The sequence below is a fragment of the Antechinus flavipes genome, chromosome 2, assembly GCF_016432865.1.
Source record: "Antechinus flavipes isolate AdamAnt ecotype Samford, QLD, Australia chromosome 2, AdamAnt_v2, whole genome shotgun sequence".
Classification (NCBI taxonomy): Eukaryota; Metazoa; Chordata; class Mammalia; order Dasyuromorphia; family Dasyuridae; genus Antechinus; species Antechinus flavipes.
This window is the reverse complement of record NC_067399.1, coordinates 611,294,266-611,312,378: the sequence shown is the minus strand read 5'-3', so window position 1 is coordinate 611,312,378 and position 18,113 is coordinate 611,294,266. Positions and strand designations below refer to the sequence as shown.

The window sequence follows — 18,113 nt, the reverse complement described above, 5'->3', positions numbered from 1 at the left end:
AAAAGGCAGTGAATTGGATCTAATAAGATGAAATTCAATAGGAATAAATGTGAAATCTCCTTTCACAAGTATAGCAAGGTAAGCAGCTTATTTTTAAAAGATTTGGGGATTTTAGTGGACTGCCAATTCAATAAGTCAGCAGTGTGAGGACATGACCTTTGGCAGCATTAAGAAAGACATAGCTTCTAGAAATAGGGTGGTGACCATTCCATTACACTCTGTCTTGGTAAAACCTCATCTGGAGTACTTTGTTGAAGTCTGAGTGCCAAGGTATAAAAGTTATGATGAATGTCCTCTTTAGGGCAACCAGGTAAATCAGTAGCAAAGGGCCTAGGGGCTGAAAGCCCCAGGAAACATATGGCCTCTCAAGAGTGTCAGAGGGGAAATGAAAGTTGTCTTCAGGTGCTGAAGGATTTAATGTTGAGAAAAGAGCAGACAGTTTGGTCCCAGAGGGATGAACTAGGAGCAATGGGTAGAAGTTAAAAAGAGGCCACTTTAGGTTTGATGTTGGGTAAAAAACCTTCCTAACAATGAGAATTGTCCAAAGAGGAATGACCAGCTTCTGGGGGTGGTGGATTTCCACTTCTCAGATTGGACTGCCATTATGGTATCTAGTATTACCGCATTACAGAAAAGATTCCTTGTCTGTATTGGTTGGGCCACATTGGGACTGACTTTTCCACCATATGTATTGTCTTCCCCCATAAGAATATAAACTCCTTGAAGACAGGGATTGTCTTTCTTTTTTGTATTTGTATCCCCAGTGTTTGGCACAATTCGTAGCATATAGCAGGCACTTAATAAATGTTGAGTGGTAATTAGATGGCTGCCAAGGTTTCTTCCACTTCTCAAATACTGTGATTTGTCATTGAATCTGGAAATCTAGGAGTTTACAAAAATGAATATGGAAAAATTATTTTGTATTTTAAGTCTCCTACCACTCATTCCTTAATTCATAGAATTTAAAAATTACTTTCATTAATTTTATCAATTTTGTTGATATTATCAGGGGCACAATGACAGGCAAGGTTCCATGTAAAGGGCACCTGGACTGGATTTTGCAGAAAACCAGAGAGCCTAAGATGCTGAGGTAAAGAGGGAAAGCACTTCAGAGATGAGGGAGAGTCAGTGAAAAACAGAAACCGAGAGACCATGTGTCATGTGGGAGCTGCAGCCCTGAACCTCTTATGTTCATTCCATCCCCTTGTATCCGGGCTTACAAACCAATATCTAACAGAACGGCAAACAGAGCAGTCGCCCTGAATCCCTCCAGCCTTACCGTCTGTTTGGTAGTTGAGTGCCACCAGCTGTATCCCGTGCAGCCAGAACAGGAGGGGATTGGGGTTGGAGGAGTCAATGCGAGTGGCGGCAGGGTAGGTTCTCAGCAGCTGGCAGGCGGTGTGCTGAATCAGCTTCCGAGAGTACCGTCGGCACAGCCGCTTGGCGGCGTTCTCGTTCAGGGAGGAGATGTGGTAGCACTTGGGGGTCCTGATGATGGCACTGAGGGATGGAGCTGTGCCGAGAGAACAGACTTCTTCCCAGGTCTGCCGCATGCCGTCCAAGGGACCTGCCCCCCCCAAAGATCAGAACCACAGCGTTCAAAACCCCTCAGAAGGATCCGACGCTAAAATCATATGTCTAATCTCTGTCCAAAGTTCACATTAAAGAGTTGCAAAAACCCTAGTCAACCTATTTTCTTCTTACCCAGGTATACTGCTTTGTACTGTGATGCCAGAACCTTTTCCATATGGGGGCATAGAATGCACTGTTATTGGTTACAAAGTTGAGAGTATTTGTGTGTGTGTGTGTGTGTGTGAACCTGAATCTAGTGAATTATCCCCTTGGGAAAGGAATATAAACTGTGATTTACTCATCTGAGAATAGGGAAGTAAGTACAAGGGGGAAGTAGATGAGGAAAAGATATCAAACATTCATTGGTTCCATGTACTTCTGTGAACATTCTCTAAGCACTAATGTGTTCAAGATACTCCACTAGGTGTGGATTATATAGAAAAAAACCCTACACCAGCATTGGTCTCGAGGAGCTGGCATTCTACTAGGGGATATGATACTTGGAAGAGGTAAGGAAATACAATATAATTCAAAGACCAACTGTGAGGAACGCTCAGGAGAGGGGGCTTTTGGAGGCCTAAGCCGAAATCCAGGGCATATCATTTCTCTCAGTTATGACAAAGAGCTTGAAAGCCAGGGAGAACCACCAAAAACTCTACTGAAGGTCCACAGATCTATTAGGGCCTGAGTGGGGAACAGAACAGGGTCTAAAAGTTAAGGGACAGGGATCATGGAAACCTGACCTTAGGAAGGGAGGAGGAGATGGAGAAGTCCATGCAGGTGGTTGGGGGAGGCAGAGATGGAGAGAGACAGAGACACAGAGGGCACCTCTGGGGCTAGTCTCTTCAGCAGGATGGAGAAAAGGGCTGAATGTTTGAAGCCTAGGGGAAGATGTTAGAAGCCTGTCAGAATTGGGTCTTTCTTATCTAAGGATCTGGGGACAAAGACAGGTCTTCAATAAGCCACTTGTCAATGAGATAACTCATGAGGAAGGTAACTGGCATTTGTGGAAGGTTTTTGTAGAAACTGTAATGGATGTGAAAAGTCAAACAAAGAAAAGTAAATTAAGAAAGACTAAAGGCTGAGTTCCCAATAATCAGATTTACTAACTGTGGGACTTCTATAAACTTGTCATAAAATAAAATTATTATTTCAGGCCCCTGAATGTATGTATATAAGGGATTTAACCAAGGAGGAAAGCTTGGTTAGTTTGGAACTTTGGAACTTCAATTGTAAGTATAAACATCATCACTACAATTTAATTCAGATGTACAAGCTTCACTCCATTCTCCAGTCCAACATGAACTTGCACTCTCCTAGACTCTGTTTTAACTTAGCTTTCTCTGAATCTCCCTTTTATAGGCCCGGCTTGCAGTTCAGATCTATAAAATAACAATACAATATGGCATGTAATATATTACCAATATTCCACCAATGAGGATATTATACATTTCTCTAGGAGACAAATTCAGGTCCCATGAAGGAGACACATTCAAAGTCCCCTACAAAACATCTTTAAATCTTGGCAATTTGTTTTCTGTCACATTCTCTTCAAGTTTTCCTGTAATATTTGTAGTAAACTCTACTAACGTTCTATTCTTAATCCTCAGGATGGTGTGGTTGGGACCTGGTTTCTTTTAAGCTATATCAATGAAATGTGAGCTTGGGGAGGGCTATTCAACTGAAGAGTCCTGGTGACAGACTCACTCAATCTGGAGAGAGACATCATTGAGGAGCAATTATTATTATTGGTGTTAATTTTTGGTCTCTGGCTACTCATGGAATTCATCAGGGGAGGCAGGGAGCAGAAAAGGAGTGAAGAAGAGAGAGCCCATGCTGGAAAACTAACAGTTTTAAAAGTGTTAAAATAGGACATAGTAGTAAAATCCTTAAAAAAAAGCAAAAAACTAAACTTTAAAAAAAGTATCATAAATTGTTTATAAAGGCAGGAGAAATGAAAAAAGACTACTATGGGAAAAAAGCAAGATGGGAAGCAACTAAGAGGGGATACCTGGGTAGTGCAGTGGATACAGATTGGACCTGGAGTCAGGAAGACCTGCTAACAAATTCTGACTAGCTGTGTGACCCTGAGCAAGTCACTTAACTCTTTTTGCCTTGCTTTCCTCTTCTGTAAAATGGACTGAAGAAGGAAAAGTTACCATTTCAGTAACTTTGCCAAGAAAACTTCAAATGAGATCACAAAGGCTAGGGCAAGACTGAAATGGCTCATCAACAACAAAGCTACTAAGAACAAGAGGAAAAACCAATAGGTAAATCTGGGAACTTGCTGGGGGAAGAAAAATGGAATTCATGAGGTAGAGCAGGTTTTTGATGCCACAGTACAAATAAATATATGGACTAAAAATAACTTTCCTCTTACATTCTGAAATCAATTTTTATTCTGGTAGGAGATTAATAAGGATTCTAACAAGCTTAAAGAAATGTAGTACCCAAAAGCATGAGGAGTTTTTGTTTGGCCAAATATCATGAAATGTTTTGCATTTAGATTTGTTTGAAATACATTTTGAATTAGTTTGCCTGATTTGGACAAAACTTGGTATATTATCACATTATCAAAATACAACTTGAAGTATATTTATGGGTTAATTTGTTATCCTGAATAAAATGGTGCACAATAAAAAATTTCAAATTGACATTTTTGGTGGGATTACATGAAATGAGGATTATAATTCACAGATGGACCACTACGGCTTTCTTTTAATTGAAAGATTTTTTTGATCATGCTCTTTTCAACAAATGCTGCTAAAACATCTCTGGTAAATTATAATGTTTTCAAGAAATTAAAATTGCAGAATAGTGGTTTTTGCAATTTGAATATCATTGTACTTTTTTTTTTTTTTTGCTTATTATTACCCAGTTACAGTAGGCAACATGAACATTTATTACAAAAACAATTTAAACATTCAAGTGAAGATTACCAACAGGAAAACATTTGATCCAGCCAATATACAGAATCAAGCAAAGATACTGGTAAGAAGCTGACTTTACTTTTTCCAGATGTTTTGGTATATGCTGCTGTCTCCCCAGGGCTTAATCTGCCCGGATTGTTGCCAAAAATGGACTTCCTGCTTTTCCTTTCTTTTCCTCTGTTAGAGCCAGATGGGTTTAAAGTTGACAATCCTGTTCCCATAAAATTAAAATAAATAAGCCAAAAACTGCAAGCAAAGGAACTCAACATTTTCCATCACCATTGATATTTATTTTTAATAACTACCGCTCCCTTGTAATAATAGAATGTGTAGGGCCTACTAAAACTTTATTTTTTTAGTAGTCTTAACAGTATTAATTCCAATTATAAGATAGCTTTTCCTTGATTAAAAAAAAGTTAGAAGAAACTGCATGTTCATTAGAGAATGGCCACAAATACTATTTAAGCTAATATCAAAATAACACACTAGCAATAGTCTAAAAGAAAAAAAAAAGATGTACAGATAACTTTTATTTGGGTCATCATCATCAAATGAATGGATTATCTTATGTTACTGTTTTTTTCCTAGCTCTCCTGGTATAATCATCATGTTTGCTATCACAGGCTCTCAGTCAGAATGGCTCCTTTTAGATCCAAACCAGAATCTGACAAGCCTTTGTTTGACAATATCCATTGTGGAGGAACTCATTACCTCTGGGAAATACCATTCTACTTCTGGATAGCTCTAATTGTTAAGAAAGTTTTTCTTCATACTGAGCATAAACCTGTTTCTTTGCAGCTTCTGTTCATTGCTCCTGATTCTGCCCTTTGGGACCCAGAAGAAGTTTAATTCTTTCCTTCAAATGAAAGAATTTCAATATTACTGTCATCCTAGCACACATACCCTTTCTTCTTTCTCATAACCAGGTTAAACACCCTTGGTAAAACTGTCACATAACTTCTTGGTTATTGGAGGTGATCCAGAAACATCTCTGCCCTATACAGCTCCACTAAAATTCCATTATTGGAAATCTATTTCTTAAAATTAAGTCGCCTTAAATGGTTCTCTTTTAAAAGAAAATAGAGCAGTGGACTTTGGGAGAGCTATTAATTCCTCACTGTGAATGAGTTTTTCTTTATAAAAGCAAAACCAAGATGAAGTGAATTGCTTTTCTTTTGAAGGCTCTGGGGATTCTAGTATGAGCTCTGAAAGAGTAGAAAAAGTAAAGGTGAGTTGGAATCTGATGAAGACAACTTCTTTTCATAAAAGTCGTAAGTCATTTACTCAATGGCAGATCTGAGATTTGAACCAACAATATTGGTAGCATTATGATGAGTCTGTCAATAATTCTTTTGGTATGTTTATAGTTCTGGTAAATCTGCTTAAACTAATAAAGTCTAACGTATATATTTTGATTCGTTAAATAGTTACTAATACTGCTAGACAGAAGTCCTCTTTTCATTGTAAATGTCATTTGCTTAAATGTCATTTTTCTTGAGAAAGAAAACTTTTTCAAAAGACAGTACAAATGACAATAAATCAAATTACCTAATTAATAGTGTTAGTTTTTTTTAAATAAATCTAACTTAATCTAACATATTAAATCCCTAAAAAATTGTGTGCATATCCGATTTTCTGTGAATCAAATTTTATTTTCCTATCAATTCATAATATTTGTTAATAATTTTAGAGACAATGTATAGGAAAAGCTTTGGTTTTGTTATATTGAAAATACCTCTTAAGAAAGAGTAGACCTCATCAGAACATATGCTAAAAGAAAAATGCTTGTTTTCATAATACAGAAAACAAGAGAGCAAAACAACTTAAAAAATTCAACACCCTCCTTCCTCCTTTTTCCTTTTTGGTTACAGGTATGATTTTCTAGGTAAGCTGTAACTGGTCATCACCATATATCCCATTTACTCTTTCAGATCAAAGTCACATTACTCTTTCCTGCAAACTCAATTGTTGGAAATGTTGCTCTTAAACTTGCCAAGAGCAAACTCCCATTTATTTAAGACTGACATTTAGTTGGCCTTGTGTCCTAACAAAAGTGCATCCACAGGGTGATTGTTGTCTCTTGGTGGCTGGGGTAGGTTTGGCTCATCTCTCTAGCTACAACACTCATGAGAGGAGAACATGAAAAAAAGTGTCAGGAACAACTAATTTTACTTCTTTCAGGCAAGTTGGCTGGTCAGCTGTAAGGTCTAAGAATGCATTGTAGCACAGCCTTGATCCAATAGCTCTGACAGTCTATCCTTGTGATTCAAATGGCTCATTAAAAAAAAAAAAAAAAAAAAACATTAGTCTGCCAACAAAGCATGGTTTTTACTGCTGTAGGATTTCTGGGCTGCCAAGAAAATTAATGTTTATGCTGAAAGAATGGCTTGAACTTAAAACGAATAAGCCACGATATCCTTTTAAATGATATAACTGGAGCCGTGGAGCCACAGGGATACTGCAGATGGCACATCAATCAGTCTGTAATGGGCTTCTCTCCAACTTAAGTATACCACTCCCTTCACCCATTATCATGTAACACACCCAGCTCTCCTCCCCTCCACTGCTAGGTTCTGATAGCTGAGCCCCTCAGAACAAAAACTCTAGAAATGACTGAGGTACCTACATAGGCAAGATTCTAGCCTCCCACCTCCCAGTTTCCCAGATTTTTGTAGGTGTGGGAGTATCACAGATAATGAAGAGCCCTAGCTCTACCTTTTTTGTTTTCAGTGAGATGGAGTGAGTCAGACATGGCATGGATGAAGTGAAATTTATTTTTCATTCAGCTTTTGTTATCTTTCCCCTCAACTCCATCCCTCTTCTGAACTTCTTTACTATTGTTGAGGACATCATTATCCTTCCAATAACTTGTGCTTTCAAACTGGTGTCAACCTCAATTTCTCATTCTTACTCACATATATATTTATAAAATCAGTACTCAGATCTTGCCATTTTTACCTAGACAACATCTCTTGTAGATGACTCTTTTTCTCTAATCATATAGCCACCATTCTAATTTAAGCTGTTATTACTCCCACCGTGGCTACTGCAAAAGACTTTCAGTCTCCCTTCCTTTAAGTCTTTTTCCCCAATCCACTCTCCACAAAAGTTGCAAAAGAATTTATATAAAGTGAAGCTATTGTAACTATCCCCTTCTCAATAAACTCTAGTGGCTCCTCATTGAACATCAGCTCAAATATTTCATTTTTATCTCATTCATTAAAAAGTTTCTAATTTTATGCAAAATTTTTAATATATATAATTGGTATAGGCATATGAATATAATTTATAAATATACATACATCTGAAATACATGCTCAATTTTTTTTACTAATAAGGATATTTAATAAAAATATTTGGAGATAATTACAAAGGCAATCACATGAGGAAGTTTGGAAAACTTAGATGTTACAAGGATAAGATATAATTTGAATAGGTCCTTAAAAATAAATCAGCCTTATGTAGGCAGAGGAGATAAGGGGAAACACTCAAGCCTAAAATGAATAGGACAAATAGAGGTATACAAGCAAGAATAATTATTGTTATTGAGGGAGAGTGAGGAGTCCTGACTGACAAGAGTGACTATAGATATTGGAGTTTAGCTGTAAACAAGGTTAAAAAAAATTGGGAAGGCCATTTTATAGAGGATATGAAAGTCAAACAATGGAGTTGAGACTCATGTACAATATACAGAGAGGGACCATATGAGCAGGTAAGTAAATGTTTTAGGGTAATTATGCTGAAGTTATATTAACAATAGAATAGACACTACAGTCAGGATTACCAATATGGTGGCTGCTATAATAATCCAAATGTGAAATGATGATAGCCTGAATTAGAATAAGAGGAGATAAAGAAATACAAATTTGTGAGATATTTTGGGGAGGGAAACAAGATCTGGTAACAGATTAGTGAAAAGGGAAGGTCAAAGATTCTAAATGAAATTTGCCAGATTAGAAGACCAGGAAGAGGAAAGGGCCAATGACATAAATGAGATATGGGAGGTGGTTTCACAAGAGATGACAAATTTAATTTAGGATATAATAATGAGTTGGAGATTGCAGCATGCTATGATAATAACAATAACAGCTAGCATTTACATAGCACTTTCACATTTGTAAAGTGATCTTTATATATGTTAACTATAAAATCCTCAAAACAAACATATAAAATAGGTAGTATTATTATCACATTTTGCAGGAATCTGAGGCTGAGTGAATTTAAGTGATTTGCTTGAGGATAAACAGCCAGTAAATGTCAAAGACAGTATTCAAACTCAAGTCATCCTGACTCCAAGTGCTACCCTTTAACCACTGAAGCCCTTAGCTGCCCTAGTCAAGCAAAGATATTCTGTAGGCAGTAAGAAATCTTAATTGGGGTCAAGATGACATTAATCTGGAAACATATATTTGGGAACCCCTCACATAGAGAGGATAACTGAAGCAATAAAATGGATAAGTTTACCAAATAAGTGAGCTAGAAGGAAGAGCAGGAAGAGAAGGTGTGAGAAACATGGGGAACCTAACAGTAAGATGTAGAAGGAATAGAACCCAAAAAAGGGAAGAGAAGAGAAGTAGTCACAAAAAGCAGGAAAAACAATAAACTTAAATTTCATACAAGTCAAGAAAATAAAGCTTTAAGAAAGAATAGAGTCAAACATGACACAGGACCCGAGAAGAAAGCTAAATGAGGGGGGAAAATTCATCAGGCAGGTCCTTTAAAATGTTAGGTTTAGTCAAGCAATCTTGATTGCAAAAGATTAGAAACAAATTTGTGAAAGAAAAGTGAAAGGTGAAAGGATTCTAGAAATTTCTTTGAAAAAAGGAAGGGGACTACTGAAGAGTAGCTATGCTTTTAAAATATAGGAAACATTAGCAGAAAATAAAGAGGTAGATTAATCTAAAAAGACTTGATAAGACCTTCAAAATAAACTTATTCAGTGCTTGTGATATTAATACAAAATTGGACATGAGGAGAAGGGTAAAACACAATAGAAAATAGCCCAGAAGGAAAGAATGAGAGAAGTCAAAAGTTTTTATAATATAAAGAAGCTGCATGGCTATATATTAGTAATAATTTCTTTGAGAGATGAAAAGCTCTGAATATTGTGAATGCTATCTACATCATGAAAGTGTAATTAATTATCATCTATTTAAGGAAAGTAATAACCAGTGGGGGAATCATTATGCATACATTCAATCCTTTGAATTGTTACAGCAATTAGAGAAATTAAAACCAAATCAGAACTTGAAAAAAATAAAAAGATATGATGGATAATCTAAGGAATTCCAACCTAAGCAATTTATTATTAATTTTTTTCTGTCATCAATTTTATTGGCTATTTTCTTATTTTAAAACAATATTTTATCCCCCCAATTACATGTAAAAACAATATTTAATATTTATAGCTTTTTTTCTTTTAAGTTTTGAGTTACAAATTCTATCTCTCTCTTCTTTCCCTCTCCTTCCTCTGAGATAGTTATCAATCTGATAAAGGTTATACATGTGCAATCATGTAAAATATTTCCTTCTTCATTTTCTGCAAGACTCAATTAAAAAAGAAAAAGAAAGAAAGGAAAAGAGGAAAGAAAGAAGGAAAGAGGGAGAAAATGGGAGGAGAAGAAGAAGGGAAGGATGAAGGAAAGAAAGGAAAAAAACAACCTTGTTATTTCAGTTTGTATTCAGACAATATCAGTTCTTTCTCTGGAGGTGGATAACATTTTTCATCAGAAGTCCTTTGGAATAGTCTTAGATCAGTGTATTCTAAGTCTAATGACTGAGAACAACTAAGTCATTTACAGTTATTCATCATAGAATATTGCTATTACTGTGTATAATGTTCTCCCAATTCTGGACCCTTTACTTTCTGTCAGTTCATACAAGTCTTTCCAGGTTTTTCTGAAATTATCCTGCTTGTCATTTCTTATACCACAATAATATTTCATTATAATCATATACTACAACTTTTTCAGCCTATCTTATGGGAATCCTCTCAATTTTCAAATCTTAGTTAATACAAAAGGAGCTGTTATACAAATGTTTTTATACAAATAGGTCTCTTCCTCTTTTTTGGATCTCTTTAAGTTACAGAATTAACAATGGCATTGTTGGATCAAAGAGGATGCACAGATTTATGGCTCTTTGGGCAGTTACAAATTATTTGCCACAATAGTTGGATCAGTTCATCACTCAACCACCACTGCATTAGTGTCCCAGTTTTCTCACATTCCTTCCAACATTTATCATATTCCTTTTTCTGTCATATTAGCCAGTCTGGCAGATAATGAGATGGTATCTCAGAGTTGTTTTTTTTAAAATAATTATAACTTTTTATTGACAGAACCCATGCCTGGGTAATTTTTTACATCATCATCCCTTGCACTCACTTCTGTTCTAACTTTTCCCCTCTCTCCCTCCATTCCCTCCCCCAGATGACAAGTAGTCCTATACATATTAAATATGTCACAGTATATCCTAGGTACAATATATGTGTGCAGAACCCTCAGAGTTGTTTTAATTTGCATTTTTCTGATCAATAGTGCTTTACAGCAGTTTTCCATATGACTATAGTTTTGATGTCTTTGTCTGAAAAATTTCTGTTCATATCTTTTGACCATTTATCAATTGGGGAATGACTTGTGTTCTTATAAATTTGACTCTGTTCTATATATTTGGGAAATGAAGCCTTTATTGGAGACATTTGCTGTAAAAATTTTTTTCCTAGCAGTCTGTTTTCCTGATTGCATTAATTTAGTTTGTTAAAAAAAAACTTCATAATTTTATATAGTCTAAATAATTCATTTTACATTTTGTTATGGTTACTATTTGTTGTTTGTAAATTCTTCCCTTCTCCACCAAAGATCTGGCAGTTAAACTACTCCTTGCTCTCCTTATGCTGTCATCCTTTGTATCAATTTGACTTTATTTTGGCATACAGTGTAAGCTGTTGGTCTATACTCAGTTTCTGATATACTGTTTTCTAGTTTTCCCAGCAGTTTTTGTCAAATAATGACCATTTGTCCCAAAAGCTTGAATCTTTGGATTTATCAAACACTAGATTACTATGATCATTTACTACAATGTATTCCAGGTATTTACTATTCTATTTTTTAGCCAGTATCAGATTGTTTTGATAATTACTGCTTTATAAAAAATACAATTTGAGATCTGGTTCAGTTAAAACCTAACCTATTTAAATCAGCTGTTGATGCTAGAAAATTGGAAAAAGATAAAAGAACAGATATTAACATAGACTATCACTAGTTACAAAATAAATTTAACTGATATAAAGCAATCATCAAAGCAAAGAACACAAGAGTGCTTATTAATCTTCTTAATGATTAATTAGTAGGAGGCAGCGTTAAGATGGTAGCAATATAGACATAGAGTATAAGCAACTATACTCAGATGAACTCTCCCAACATTCCCCTCCAAACAACTTTAAAATAATGTCTTAACTCAAACTGAAGAGTGGCAGTAGACTCTGGCAATACCTGAAATAGGCCTTGGAGACAGCTGCCACAATGGTGGCAGTAGCTTTGGGAACTTTCAGCCACAGATGGTAAAGGGTAGGACAACTGGTTAGAAAGAGATTACAGGAGATCCTTTATTGGCATGGGGTGCAGGACTCTGTTACAAGGCCTGTATGCAATTCCAGGGAAAAGAGTTCTGGCATTTGTGGCCACAGGGGAGCAAGAGCCTTGGTCACAGTTCTAGGATAGAGAAGAGTGGTCACTCACAAAGGATAGGGGCCTTGAGATCAGTTTCAAGATAAGAAGAAACATAATTTTTTTTTTTTTTTACCCAAGGACAGAAGGGGCCTGAATCAGTTCCAACCAGGAGAAGCAATAATAATTGTGGCCATAGCCTTGGATATAATACCAGGGTGGGGAAGAATGCTTGGGGTCATTCACGTGGGAGCAAGAGACCTGATTTTAGTCCCAAGGTAGAGAAGAATCCTAGCTATCTAGAGTTACAGGAAAGCAGAGGATCTAGTCAGAGTTCAGGGGTTAAGAGAAGTATTAACACTTGTGACCGCAGGGGAGCAAAGTCTCTTCTAGGTTTAGACTAGAGCACAAATCAGAAGATCAATGACCATATTTCTCCTTGGGTAATACTACTCTGAAAGCACCAAAAACTTATAAGCCTCCAGAATGAGTTCTGAAAATAGTAACATGAAAAACCCAAAACAAAGAATGCTCTCTCTACTCTGGAATCAGTCTAATGTTAAAAGTCACGAAATAGGCTGGAAAAATAAGCAAACAATAATAAAAAAAGAACCTGACCATAAAAAGCTTATTACCACAGTAATAAGGAAAGATCAAGATACAGAGTCAGAAAACAATGATCACAAAACAAGCAAAGCTTCAAAGAAAAATGTGATTTGGATCTAAGTCCAACCAAAATTCCTAGAAAAAACTCAAAATGATTTTCAAAATCAAATAAGAGAAGTAAAGGAAAACTTTGGAATAAATGAGTAGGGTTCAAGAAGATTATGAACAGAGTTAAAAGCATGGAAAAAAAACAGTTAACAGAGAAACAAAAATACTGAAGAAAGTAATATCTTGAAAAATAGAATTGACTAAATGGTAAGAGACACAAAAATCCATTGAACAGAACTCTTTAAAAATCAGGGAAAAGGGATAGCGAGATGGTGCAGTGGATAGAGAACCAGCCCTTAAGTCAGGAAGACTTGAATTCAAATCTGGATTCAGACACTTAACACTTCCTAGGTGTATGACCCTGGGCAAGTCACTTAATCTCAATTGCCTCAGGGAAAAAAATCATGGAAAAAAGGCCATAAAAAGAAAGGATATAAAGCACATAGAGGAAAAGAACTCCTTAAAAAGCAGAATTGGCTAAATGGAAAAAGAGATACAAAAGCTCACTGAAGAACAAATGGAAGTGAATGACTTCAGGAGACATCAAAAAACAATCCAAAGTCAAAACAATGAAAAACAAATTTAGAAAATGTGAATTATTTTATCAGAAAAAAAAAACTGAGTGGGGAAAACAGATGCAGGAAAGATAATATAAGAAATGTTGGACAAAAGAAAAGCCTATATATTATGTTTCAAGAAACTACCAAGGAAAACTGCTCTGATATCCTAGAACCAGAGGGTAAAATAGAAATTCAAAGAACTCACCAATAAACTCCTGAAAGATATCCCTAAATAAAAACGTCTAGAAAAATTATAGTAAACTTCTAGAGCTTCCAGGTCAAGGAGAAACTATTTTAACCAATCAGAAGGATGACTGAAATACTGTGGAACATAGGATCATACAAGACTTAGCAGCTTCCACCTAAAAGGGTGGGTAGGCTGGGAAAGTCAAAGAAATATTCAAAAAGGCAAAGAAGCTAGAATTACAATCAAGAATCTACTCAGAAAAACTAAATATAATACTTTAAGTGAAGGATCATTATTACCACCAGGAATGCAGGGTTAGTTTAACATTAGGAAAAAAGTATAACTAGTCATAGCAATAACATGACAACAAAAATTCTATGATTATCTCAATAAGAGGCAGAAAATGCTTTTGGCAAAAAATGATACTCATTTCTATTTTTTTAAAGTTAGAAAGTATAGGAATAAATGGAGCTTTCATTAAAATGTTAAGTAATATCTATCTGAAACCATTATGTGTAATTGGGATAAGCTAGAAGTTTTTCCAATGAGATTAGTAGTGAAGCAAAGTGCCCATTATTACCACTATTATTTAATATTGTTCCATGAAGGCTAGGAATTAGAATAGGTAATGAGAAAACAAATAAAAAACTATTGTTCTTTGCAAATGATCCAATGGTACATATAGAGAATCCTAGAGAATCAACTAAAAAAAACTAGTGGAAATAATATGCAATTTAGTAAAGTTGCTGAATATAAAATAACACCACATAAATCATCAGTATTTCTCTCTATATATTACCAACTAAGACTAATAAAAAAAGAGAAATGAAGAGAAATTTCATTTAAAATAACTGCAGACTGTTATGGGCCAGAACTCTTGTACTTAAAACAAGGATTCTTACAAGGTGTTGTCAGTGGAATTGATGAGACAATGGTTATGTCATTTAGGATGATGACTAATAGTTTTCCAAGCTCAGTATAATTGATTTAATCTTACAACAGATAATGGTTTCCTGGGGATATAATGATTGGTTTATACTCAATACAATGAATAGATTTAATTGTAATAGAGTATAAGCTGGGAGAGATTGAGAGACAGAGACATTCCATCTTCAGTCAGGCTCCTGAGACTACTGAGACCAAGGCTAATCTGGAAGGCTCTCAAGAAAGCTAGCTGAGCCCCAGGCAAGAAGACAATAAAAAAAAAACAAACTTTGGACTTTAACACCTGGCTATTCTTGTGGTGATTACTCTGCTGAAAAGAAGGCTGTCCCCGAGACCTCAAGAAAACTATGGAGAACACTACATTTTGGCAGAACATTACATTTGGGCATTTGAACGTGGGGCTAAGAACCTACATCTGTAACCCAGAAATTAGGATAAGTACAAAAATAGACAAGAAGGAAACTTTGTAAAGGCTAAACTAGTATTTCAGCTGAAATGGGACAAATGTTTAGAAAGCTTTTTCCACTTCAAGGAAAATGTGTCAAAAGCATAGTTAAACTCATTAAAGCCAAGGTTTGATTGTAACTTGGGAGCAGATCATTGAACTTTTAGAAATATTACAATACACATCTCCTTGATTCTCAAAGGAAAAAGAATTAGAGCCAGACAAGTGGAAATTTGTAGGAGAGCAACTATATGCATACTACAATGATAATGGCCCTGATTCAATTTCTAAAGAAACATTCTGTACATATAATTTAATACAATTGGCTTTAAGGAATTATATGAGTATTAGAATAAGGAAAACCAAGAAAGAACAGGAGGGGGAGGATATTGACAAACTAGGTGAAAAGGATGAAGAATTAGATAAGAAAGAGTTAAGTACAATTCTGATGAAATTAAGGAGTGTGGTGTTTCACAGAAGGAACCATTAGGTCATTCTCCATCTCCTGACCTATTAGCCTCAATTAATCCTTCATAGGTGGAGGGAGAAGGAGAAAGGGGAGGGGCAGTAACACAATCAGCACTACCTATAAAGCAGCCTATGACAAGATTACAAAAGGTACTGATTAAAGCAAAAAAAGAAGGATAGGATATATCTGATTTGATAAATGCATATTCTGTAATTGAAGAGTTTGACTCTTCAGGTCAAGCCAGGAGAAGATACACTCCTTTTGATCTGCAAATAATTAAAGATTTGAAAAAGAGTTGCACTCTTTATGGGGCTACATCATCTTATGTTAAAATGTTACTAGATAATTTGTCTTATGAAATCTTAACCACTTGTGATTGGAAATTTATAGCAAGATATGTTTAGAACCTGGACAAAACTTGTTGTGGATTTCGGAGTATAGAGAACTATGAAGGATACAAGCCCAATGAAATAGGCAAACTGGAGTTCATATACAAATCACTTTTGACCAACTAGAGGTAAAGATCAGTATGCAGACACTTCAGTAATCACCCCATAGCAGTATATGAGCAAATTGCTGCTGCTGCTATAAAAGCATGGGACTCCCTCCCAAGAAAGCAAGATAGTGGGGAAGCCTTCATGAAAACAGAGCACAGTCCAAATGAATCCTTTGCTGATTTTGTGTGATGCCTTCAGACAGCTGTCACAAGAACTATTGGAGAAAATGCAGCTACAGGAATTATGCTAAGACAACTGGCTAAGGAAAATGCTAATGAGGTTTGTAGAAGAATTATATGGGGATTACACAAAGATGATCCTTTAGAGGAAATCATAAGATGCTGTGCCACAGTGAGCACAAATGCCTTTTATACCCAGGCTATGATGCAGAACATGAGAAGACAGGGTCCTTCTCAGCAAGGGATTTCCAGAGAGACTCATCAGTACTTTCAATGTGGTAAAGTAGGACATCTGAATGCTCAATGTAGGCATAGAGATAGAGTGAGAAGACAGGACCAAGACCCAAAACCCCATGTCCAAAAGGCAACCAAGGCTTACATTGGGCCTCAGAATGTAGACTGACCCAGGGAAATGACAGGCGGGGTCCAGCTCCAAGACCTCAAACAAAAAACAGGTGGGGTATAATGGCACCATGACTGCTACTCTCCTTTGGGCCAGAAAAACCATGGCATTCTGCCTTGTGGTATCTTTCCCCTTCCCCTTTCCCCATGCCATGCAGTATCTTTCCTAATTCCATTATGCTTCCCAAGAGAATCTTTAGAAGTTCAGGACTTTGATATGATCAATCAGCCAAAAAGCAATTAGATGGCAGAAAGGGATTACAGTTGGGGAGAATGCAGGCTTTTTAACCCAACAGAAAGGCAGTGTCCAGTGCAAGCAGCTCCATGTAATTGCCAAGAGAAGAAGAGAGATCCTGAAAGTGGTAAATGGAAGAGACCAAATAGGTTAACTGCTTGGGAGAGAGAGTTTGCTTGCATCTCTACAGATGGAGAAGGAATCAGATGGGTGCCAACGAGCCATATTCCCCTTGTCCATCAGAGAGAGACAGAAAAAGAAAAAAATCTTGAAACAAAGGAGAAGCCCTAAGAAACATCTGACACTGAAAGAACATGGCTGATAATGAGACTGTTATAGAACTTCAAAACCAGCAGGAATCATTGGATTCCCTGAGATATAAGACTGATACAGGACTTCAAAACATGCAGGAATCATTAGATTCCCAGACACATGAAGTAATGGACAATAGATTGGTTTTGGACTATTTCTAGGACTTATGAACATGTATAATTCCTCATGTTGATTCATGTTGTTTGTTACATCACTACTACCCTGTGCTATATTGCTATAGGCTTATGTAATAACTCCCATGCTGATGGATTTATGTATACCTGTTTCAAGTGAGACCCTTCAGAAACCCGCTAATCGGATTTAAGTCCCCATTTTATTTTGGTTTTTATCTCCTTTCCTGAGATGTCAGGGAGGGCATAATCATCTCCTTTTATGGTGTTTTCACCCCCTTTTTTGAGAAGTCAGAGAGGGCGGGATCACCTCCTTTTTGAGGTGTAAGAAGTCATGGAGGGCATGACCACCTATGTTCTAAAACATAAGAAAGTGGGAGAACTCTTGTACTTAAAACAAGGATTCCTACAAGATGTTAAGTCAATGGAATTGATGAGACAATGGTTACCTAGTTTAGCATGGTGACTAATAGTTCTCTAGTTCAGTCTATGTACTTAGTACTTAATATAGTTCCATAAGATTCATATCTATGATAATGGAATTTATAACAGCCCGCAAGGACTGGACAAGTTCATTTCATCTTTGGTCAGGCTCTTGATGGCTCTCCTGAGGGACCCAGAGGCTTGGATTCAGAGCCAGAGAAGACAAGCAGACTGGAGGCGGGAGCTCAAGCTCTCAGAACCAAGGAGAGAGAAATTCATTTCCATCTTCATCAGCTTTGGGGTGGCTGGCCTGTCCTCCTGCATTTTCTCCACTGAAACCAAGTCCCCTCCGAAGGCCAAGAGAAAGCTAGCTGAGCCCCAGGCAAGGAGGCAATAAAGAATTTGGACTTTGGACTTTCATACCTGGCTATTCTTGTGGTAATCA

General features: G+C 36.5%; 1 protein-coding gene across 2 annotated transcripts in view; it reads right to left on the bottom strand.

The window, feature by feature from the left end:
* The window catches only part of PLCE1 (phospholipase C epsilon 1), a 307,874-nt gene that overhangs the window by 34,312 nt on the left and 255,449 nt on the right, over positions 1-18,113 (bottom strand). Inside the window, exons 22-23 of one of the 2 annotated variants that reach the window (XM_051981681.1) lie at positions 4,582-4,713; positions 1,280-1,567 (exon numbers count right to left, since the gene is read on the bottom strand). In XM_051981681.1, coding sequence (XP_051837641.1) covers positions 1,280-1,567; positions 4,582-4,713 — 420 coding nt within the window. The remainder of the gene's footprint in view (positions 1-1,279; positions 1,568-4,581; positions 4,714-18,113) is intronic. The other variant, XM_051981682.1, reaches the window with a different exon arrangement.